This window comes from Mandrillus leucophaeus, unplaced genomic scaffold (genome assembly GCF_000951045.1).
Source record: "Mandrillus leucophaeus isolate KB7577 unplaced genomic scaffold, Mleu.le_1.0 Scaffold377, whole genome shotgun sequence".
Classification (NCBI taxonomy): Eukaryota; Metazoa; Chordata; class Mammalia; order Primates; family Cercopithecidae; genus Mandrillus; species Mandrillus leucophaeus.
Genome location: NW_012103998.1, coordinates 1256909 through 1266192, shown reverse-complemented (window position 1 = coordinate 1266192; position 9284 = coordinate 1256909). Strand labels below are relative to the sequence as shown.

General features: G+C 43.9%; 1 protein-coding gene across 2 annotated transcripts in view; it reads right to left on the bottom strand.

Moving 5' to 3' along the window:
• Positions 1 to 9284, bottom strand: part of USP44 (ubiquitin specific peptidase 44) — a 32024-nt gene continuing 22740 nt past the window's right edge. For both annotated transcript variants that reach the window (XM_011990319.1, XM_011990317.1), the window contains 3 exons: positions 6603 to 6711; positions 2916 to 3121; positions 1 to 334 (listed from right to left, as the gene is read on the bottom strand). In XM_011990319.1, coding sequence (XP_011845709.1) covers positions 135 to 334; positions 2916 to 3121; positions 6603 to 6711 — 515 coding nt within the window. In that variant the 3' untranslated portion in view covers positions 1 to 134. The remainder of the gene's footprint in view (positions 335 to 2915; positions 3122 to 6602; positions 6712 to 9284) is intronic.

The following is a 9284-nucleotide window of genomic DNA, read 5'->3' as shown; positions in this document are numbered from 1 at the left end:
AAAAAATTGTAGTTAGATATAAAATGTATAAATGTAGTATATACACTGATTCATAAGAAAAGTTTAAAATGGTACATCAGTCTTTTTAAAAGTATATATATAAATCACAGGAAGAAAACCCCATTGTCTTTGGATCAGCTAAGGATTTCATTAGACGAGGTATCAGCGTCTTCATTGGGATGTTGGCTCCCGAACAGGAGCTCTGGAGGCAAAAGTTTAGAATGTCCATTCTCAGTAACTCGTTGGGTATAAAACAAGATATAAGCTTGCGCCTTGCATACTTCATCCATAGTGCACATGCTTAGCTTGGAATCATTGCAGTGTACCCAGAACCCTAGAGTGAAGCACAGAAATACAGTTATGAAGGGACTTTATAAAATTCTAGTAGGAATTGAGTGAGAAGCTTTTTCTGAAGGGAAAATAATTTTCTAGCCAATTCATTTTTCTTTAACAAGAAATATAGATTGGGTAGTGTTACCTTGGAATTATCTACCTTTAATCTAGAAGTAGCTTAAGTTTACACAGCATGTGACTGATTAGAGTACCTGACACTATTTATTCCTTGTGTAAATCTACCAGTTAATGCTTTTGCCACTAATCATACAGGATGATCATCCCTAATTCCAAAATCTGGCCGGGCGCAGTGGCTCACGCCTGTAATCCCAGTACTTTGGGAGGCTGAGGCAGGTGGATCACCTGAGGCCAGGAGTTAGAGACCAGTCTGGCCAACATGGCGAAACCCTGTCTCTACTAAAAATACAAAAATTAGCTGGGCGTGGTGGTGCGTGCCTGTCCTTCCAGCTACCCAGGAGGCTGAAGCAAGAGAATAGAATGGCTTGAACCTGGGAGGTGGAGGTTGCAGTGAGCAAGGATTGTGCAGCTGCCCTCCAGCCTGGGTGATAGAGAGGCTGTCTCAAAAAAAAAAAAAAATCCAAAACCAAAACTTTTTGTGCCAACGTGGTGTCATAAGTAACCCAGAACACATTTTTTTCCACTGTATTAATGTCTTTTTTTTACTGTGAAACTTATGTGCACATAAGTATAATGCACTTATGTACATTACATGCACATAAGTATGCTAATGACTGCTTATCATTAGCATATAAATCAGCCAGGAATTATGCTGATGCCAAACCACCAGACTGTCTGAGTGGCTGAGACAGTGACACCTTTGTTTGCTGATTGCTCAATGTACACAAACTTATGAAACTTGCATTATTTAAAGTGTTGTAGAAAATTATCTTTAGGCAATGTGTACAAGGTGTATATGGGTCCCATCCCTACAATACCTCATAATGTCTATGCAAAAAAATCCAAAATTCAAAATACATATGGTCCCAAGCATTTTAGACAAGGTATACTCAATCTGTATTAAAAAGCAAATTGGGTTGGGCATGGTGGCTCATGCCTGTAATCCCAGCATTTTGGGAGACCAAGGCTGTCAGATCACTTATGGCCAGGAGTTCAAGACCAGCCTGTCCAACATGGTGAAACCCCGTCTCTACTAAAAATATAAAAATTAGCCAGGCGTGGTGGTGCACACCTGCAATCCCAGCTACTCGGGAGGCTGAGGCTGCAGTGAGCCAAGATCACGCTGCTGCACTCTAGCCAGGGGGAAAGAGTGAGACTCCGTCTCAAAAACAAACAAAAAAAGCCAATAGTGTACAACTAACTTGGTAGTTTTTGGTAGTTCAGTGTGGAGTTACGTTGGTGGATTATCGGGCTTCTTGTCCTTACCTTTTTCTGTTTGGGGTGTGTTGGGTGGGGGTGGGGAGTTGGAAGTTCATTCTTTGTTCAACAGTAAGTATCAAAAGGGAAAGTAAGGCTGGGTGTGGTGGCTCCTCTGTAATCCCAGCATTTTGGGAGGCAGAGGTGGGCGGATCACAAGGTCAGGAGTTCAAGACTATCCTGGTTAACACGGTGAAACCCCGTCTCTACTGAAAATACAAAAAATTATCCGGGTGTGGCCGGGTGCGGTGGCTCAAGCCTGTAATCCCAGCACTTTGGGAGGCCGAGACGGGTGGATCACGAGGTCAGGAGATCGAGACCATCCTTGCTAACACGGTGAAACCCCGTCTCTACTAAAATACAAAAAAAAATTAGCCGGGCGAGGTGGCAGCGCCTGTACTCCCAGCTACTCGGGAGGCTGAGGCAGGAGAATGGCGTGAATCCGGGAGGCGGAGCTTGCAGTGAGCTGAGATCCGGCCACTGCACTCCAGCCTGGGCAACAGAGCCAGACTCCGTCTCAAAAAAAAAAATTATCCGGGTATGGTGGCACATGCCTGTAGTCCCAGCTACTAGGAAGGCTGAGGCAGGAGAACTGCTTGAACCTGGGAGGCAGAGGTCGCAGTGGGCCAAGATCGTGCCACTGCACTCCAGCCTGGGTGACAGAGCGAGACTTCATCTCAAAAAAAAAAAAAGGTGGGGGAGGGGGGAGTAAAAAATGAAATCTCAATCCAATCACTTTTGCTAGAACTAGACTACCCTAGAAGACGGAAAATAAAAGTGAATTTTGTATGTTAAACTTGAACAGTGCTTGTTCCAAATATCTGTGATCCCCCAGTTCATTAGGTGCACTATTTCTTTAACAAAATTAACTGAAGTAAACCAGTAAACATACGATCTGCTTTTTGAAGTGTGTCTTTAAGAAAAGTTAACATTCTGACTTTTAGTTGGCAACAAGACTATCCTCATTATTATATTCCTCCAGCCCTTAGTCAAAAGTACTGCAAAACCTACAGAAAATATTTCATGCATCAACTCTCATGTTTTAGTATCTGCAGAAGTATTCTCCCTAAGAAAGTAAGTGGTCAAGTAGTTTTGTTTATGATTTAGTAGTCAATTTAGAAATCGTTAAAGCCTGAACTCCAGCCTCCAAGTCCAACCCAAGATAAAATACTTTTTCTTATCTATACCTCCTTCAGAATTATAGCAGTAGGCAGTGTAGTGCCCTGAGCCAAATCCTTTCCCATGGTGCATCACCACCGCAGACAAGTCATAGATAAAGCATTCTGGTCTGAGGGATTTCAGGGTCTCCCTGCAGCAATAGGGCTCCATGTTTAAGATTTCCTCAAAGCCAACATGAACACCAATCTTCTCTCGGTTATTACGTCCTGACCACCTGTGAACAAACCAGTGTGAAATTATCAACACAATTAAGGGAAAATAACCATGTACTAGGTCTAGACACTTGTAACAGATGACCCCAGGCAGTATGGAATACAAAGTATCATATGTAATATAAAATTATTTCAATGCTGAAGTTGGCTATAAACGGAGAAATTTTGGCCTATTTTGCCTTCTTGTAGTTAGATGATAATGTAGGGAAAAAAAATTAACTTTTGGGAAAGTATTGCCTTATGGGGGCATTTACCCCCTAACAGGTAAAAGTGAAGGCCACGAAAGGGTTGGGGTTTTTTTGTTTTTCGTTGTTTTAAAGATGGAGTCTCGCTCTGTTACACAAGCTGGAGTGCAGTGGCGCGATCTTGGCTTACTGCAGCCTCTGCCTCTCAGGTTCAAGCCATTCTCCTGCTGGGACTGCAGGTGTGCGCCATCATGCCTGGCTAATTTTTGTATTTTTAGTAGAGACAGGACTTCACCATGTTGGCCAGGCTGGTCTTGAACTCCTGACCGCAAGTGATTCGCCTGCCTTGGATTCCAAAGCGCTGGGATTACAGGTGTGAGCCACTGTGCCCAGCCCCACCAAAGGGTTTTTAATTCCTTATTGTCTTGCCAGGATATGAAGAGGGTATCCCAGATGGGAGCTACAATCTGGATCTTTCTTGGCAAGGTATGGAGGAAAACAAAACAGGGCACCTCTAATTCCTCAGAATACTTCAGAGATTTTCAGACTAAAACAACAGGAACTGTGTCCCCTTGCTGTGTGTAAGTCAGCACAACCACCCACTGGTGACAGAACTGAAAGAACACCCTTATCCTGTCATTTTCTCAGTCTGTTGCTCATACTTCCCCTTACTGGATCTCAGCATGGCAAGCAATGTGTTTATCAATACGCATAATAAGTTGGTCCTACGAGGGGAAAATAATGTAACGTGGTAGTTCAAGAGATTATAATCCAGTTTGTGGTAGTATGGTACAGAGACAAGGCAGACATAGATAAAAATATAGTAGTAAAGTACTAAAACATGAACTTCAGACAAATAACAGCAGGTAGAGAACGGAGAGAGAGGAACACAGTTTTATGATGGAAAAAGAAAATGTGAAAATGCTTAGTCCAGTGTAAAATGGCATGGAACTAAAGATGAACCATGCAAATTATGTTATCTGCTGGACCATAAGTCATATTCCAAACTCTCTGTGTGGTTGTAAAAAATATATTTGGTTTTCCTTCCAGTTTCCTAAGATACATCTCCTAAAATTCTTGGAATCTCTGGAGTGTCTTGGCTGGGTGCGGTGACTCACACTTGTAATCCCAGCACTTTGGGAGGCTGAGGTGGGTGGATCACCTGAGGTCAGGAGTTCAAGACTAGCCTGGCCAACATGGTGAAACCCCGTCTCTACTAAAAATACAAAAATTAGCCAGGCATGGTGGCGCATGCCCATAATCCCAGCTACTGGGGAGGCTGAGGCAGGATAATCACTTGAACCCAGGAGGCGGAGGTTGCAGTGAGCTGAGATTGTGCCATTGCACTCCAGCCTGGGCAGCAAGAGCTAAACTCTGGCTCAAAAAAAAAAAAAAGTGTGTCTTTTGTATGCTAATGAGACAACTAGTGGCTGGCAACCCCTAGATAGCTTCAGCATGTGGGCAAGTCACAGGAAAGACCCGGGAATGACTAGAGGATTGGGACTTTCGGCTTCCTTCCAAATACCGTCCCCAACCCCCAAAGGGAATGGGGCTGAATGATGTAATCAGTCATGCCTATGTACTGAAGCCTCCATAAAAACCCAAAAGGATAGGCTTCTGGAGCTTCCAGATAGCTATCCATGCTGAGGTCCCTGGAGGGCGGCACCCCCAGGGAGGGTGTGGAACCTATACGCCCCTTCCCACAAGTCATGCCCTACACATGACTTCCGTCTGGCTGTTCATATGGATCCTTGAAACTCTCCTTTGTAATAAAAGGGTAAACACGAAAGTTTCCCTGAGTTCTGTGGGGCGCTCTAGCAAATTGATCAAACGAGGGGAGCGTGGCTTGTGAGAATCCCATTAAATGTATAGCCAACAGGTTGGTCAGAATTTCCACAAACCTAGAGTTATGACTGGTGTCAGAAGTGGGGGTCAGTCTGGTGGGACTGAGCTCTCAATCTGTGGGGTCTGATGCTACCTCCAGGTAGACAGGGTTGGAACTGAGCTGAATAAGAGGATACCCAGCTCGCGCTCACTGCAGAGCTGATGACCTGCTTGGTGGGGAGAAATCTCCTACACATTTTGGTAAGCAGAGGTCACATTTGTATTCTCTGTTGTAAGAGTATGGTAGGAGAAACTGAGTTCGCTTTTTCCAATATCTCTCAGCCAGGTGCCGTGGCCCACGCCTGTAATCCCAGCACATTGGGAAGCTGAGGCGGGCAGACTGCCTGAGCTCAGGAGTTCCCAGATGAGCCTGGGCAACATGGCAAAACCCTGTCTCTACCAAAAAAAAAAAAAAAAAAAAAAAGAAAGAAAGAAATGCAATAAACTGATGAAGAACAATAAGATAATATTATACCTAAAATTCCTAATGGTTTGCTTCCGCAGAGGGGAAAGGAACAAGACTGACAGGCACGCACAGGGGACATCTACAGTATTAGAAATATTCTGCCAGGCGCGGTGGCTCACGCCTGTAATTTCAACATTTTTCTTCTTCTTCTTTTTTTTTTTTTTTGAGACAGAGTCTTGCTCTGTCGCTCAGGCTAGAGGGCAATGGCATGATGTTGGCTCACTGCAACCTCTGCCTCCACGGTTCAAGTGATTCTCCTGCCTCAGCCTCCCAAGTAACTGGAATTACAGGCATGCGTCACCATGCCTGGCTAATTTTTGTATTTTTATTCTTATGTTTATGTTTATGGATGCATGTATGTACGTATGTATGTTTGAGACGGAGTCTCACTTTGTTGCCCAGGCTGGAGTGCAACGGCATGGTATCGGCTCACTGCAACCTCCGTCTCCTAGGTTCAAGAGATTCTCGTGACTCAGCCTCCCAGGCAGCTAGGATTACAGGCATGTGCCACCACGCCCGGCTACATTTTTGTATTTTTAGTAGAGACAGGGTTTCACCATGTTGGCCAGGCTGGTCTCGAACTCCTGACCTCAGGTGATCCACCTGCCCTTGGCCTCCCAAAGTGCTGGGATTACAGGCGTGAGCCACCTTGCCCAGCCAGCACTTTAGGAGGCCAAGGTGAGTGAATTGCTTGAGCCCAGGAGTTTGAGACCAGCCTGGGCAACATGGTAAAACCCCATCTCCAGCCTGGGTGACAGAGTGAGACTCGGTCTCAAAATAAATAAATAAGCAAATGTAAGTCATTACTAGCCAAGTATATGGTATTAAAAGTTAATTCATTTGTCAGAAAGGTGATTAAAGGGGAAAAAATTATTACACGCATTCTTTAAGTTTTGAAGCATCATAAGCACAAGGAATGATCACTTTGCGACTGGTCCTGCTACAGACCTGAATCGTTTGAGGTGCAGTCTGAGAACCTGAGGTAGGTGGCATATCATAAGTTGTTTCTGGGCTTCTGTGAGTACAACTGGTTTGGAGGAAAACCTTCTACGCTTTGCTGTAACATCAAAGAAAGAATAAAAATCAAATTTAATTTAAAGATGCAGGGAAAAGCTGAGTGAACCTTCTTTTAATTAAGTCAGAAATGAAAAGTATCTACTGTGTTCTAGGCATTGTGCTGTGCTAGAGATACAGACACGGGTTTTGCCCTCGAGAAACTCATGATCCACAATTAAACAAAAAACTTACGAGCTAGTCAAGTTAGATCTGTAATCAAGCACATGATTTAATAATAATCTTGCATATAATGTAATAGAACAAAGTATGCTGCCATAATATTTTTATTTACTTATTTATTTAGAGACGGAGTCTCACTCGTTGCCCAGGCTGGAGTGCACTGGTGCGATCTCAGCTCACCACAACCTCCGCTTCCTAGGTTCAAGCAATTCTCCTGCCTCAGCCTCCTGAGTAACTGGGACTATAGATGCATGCCACCACGCCCGTCTAATTTTTATATTTTCAGTAGAGACGGGGTTTCACTATGTTGGCCAGGTTGGTCTCGAACTTCTGACCTCGTGATCCACCTGCCTCGGCCTCCCAAAGTGCTGGGATTACAGACATGAGCCACTGCACCCGGCCATAATAGTATTCTTAAATGGAACTGGCCATACCAATTAATAGGAAAAGTTACAACATTCTGTAAACATTTTAATACACATTTCCCAAACTTTTTTTCTTTTGAGATGGAGTTTTCGCTCGTCGCCCAGGCTGGAGTGCAATGGCGCGATCTCGGCTCACCACAACCTCCGCCTCCCGGGTTCAAGCGATTCTCCTGCTTCAGCCTCCCGAGTAACCAGGATTACAGGCATGTGCCTCCACTCCCGGCTAATTTTGTATTTTTAGTGGAGATGGGGTTTCTTCATGTTACCCAGGATGGTCTCGATCTCCTGACCTCGTGATCCGCCCGCCTCGGCCTCCCAAAGTGCTAGGATTACAGGCGTGAGCCACCGTGCCTGGCCCCAAACTCTTAATTTAAAAGTCTGTGGTCAAAAGATTTAAAAAAGAAATAAGAAAAAAAAAATGTGTGTGGTCAGTTCATATACTAAGGCTAGTCAGAAACCCAGAGGAAGGTCCTGATTACCCAGAACATCCCTCCACTTTTCCTGGGGACCACCCCAGCCCTGGCCAATGGCTTAGGAAAGCAGGACTTTACCGGCTCTGAGGCCTCCCTCACTCAAGCGTTTTGCTTTTGCTCTTTCAGCACCAGATCTTAGACAGTTGGAACTCAGGATTCTTCTTGTTCCTTCTGCTTCCCTAGAGGTCCACCTATGGACTGTCCTGCAGCTGGGCCATCGGCTACAGTTTGCTCCTGATGCCCAGGAGCTATCCTTCAACTTGCACACGAGCTCCGACTCCAGCCATGGCAGCAGCTGCTTCTCATGTGGGAAGCAGGCTCAGTCGACCATGAAGCTGAGCTCTAAGCCATCTTCGCTGGTCTGTCTTCCAGGTGTCTAACCCTGTGATCCAGGTATCTGGCTGCTGCTGAATGTCCTGGACCTACCTCTGGATTGTCTCCTAGCACATCTGGTCCAAGGGTAGCCAGATAGGGGATGTCAACTCCTCAGCGTATAATTGTAAACATTTTCATTGCTGTGTTAAAGTAGCTCTTTTAGGCCTGTATTTGGTAGCGTTAGTAAACACATAGAAATTTGCTATAAAACCATATTCTGCATTCATAACATCACCCCCCAAATTTGGTGACGAAAGCATGTGGGACTCATCACATTTATGTCCAAGAAAAAATAATACTTCATCATAACAACTTTGACAAAGTTTTATTTTTTTAAAAAAAAAAACCTTATAAATTTAAGGTTACTTTATGTGTTTACATTAGACAGCACTCAGAAAAAAGTGTTAAAGTCATTCCAGGAAACCATCAATTGATAAAACATTTCTTCAATGTGGGAATATCCTATTTTTTGTTTACCTTAAAAGTTTAGTATCTAAAGCCTTAGAATCTATTTGCGAGATAGGGAAATTAGGCAGAATACCTGAAAAAATATATATAGTATAGTATAAACTAGTATAAACCATAGTATAGTTTACTATATAGTATACTATACTACACCATATGTTTATATTATATATATAAATAGTAAGATACTATGTAAGTATATCTTATTCTTTTTTTGAATTTCAATAGGTTTGTGGTGAACAGGTGGTATTTGGTTACATAAATAAGTTACTTAGTGGTGATTTCTGAGATTTCGGTGTGCCCATCACCTGAGCAGTGCACACTGTACCCAATGTGTAGTGTTTTATCCCTTACTCCCTCCCACCCTTTCCCCTGAATCTGTAAAGTCCACTGGATCATTATTATTATTATTATTATCATTATTATTATTATTATTATTTGAGACAGCGTCTCGCTCTGTCGCCCAGGCTGGAGTGGAATGGCATGATCTCGGCTCACTGCAACCTCCATCTCCTGGGTTCAAGTGATTCTCCTGCCTCAGCCGCTTGAGTACCTGGGATGACAGGCGCCCGCCACCATGCCTGGCTAATTTTTGTATTTTTAGTAGAGACAGGGTTTCACCATGTTGGCCAGGCTGGTCTCGAACTCCTGACCTC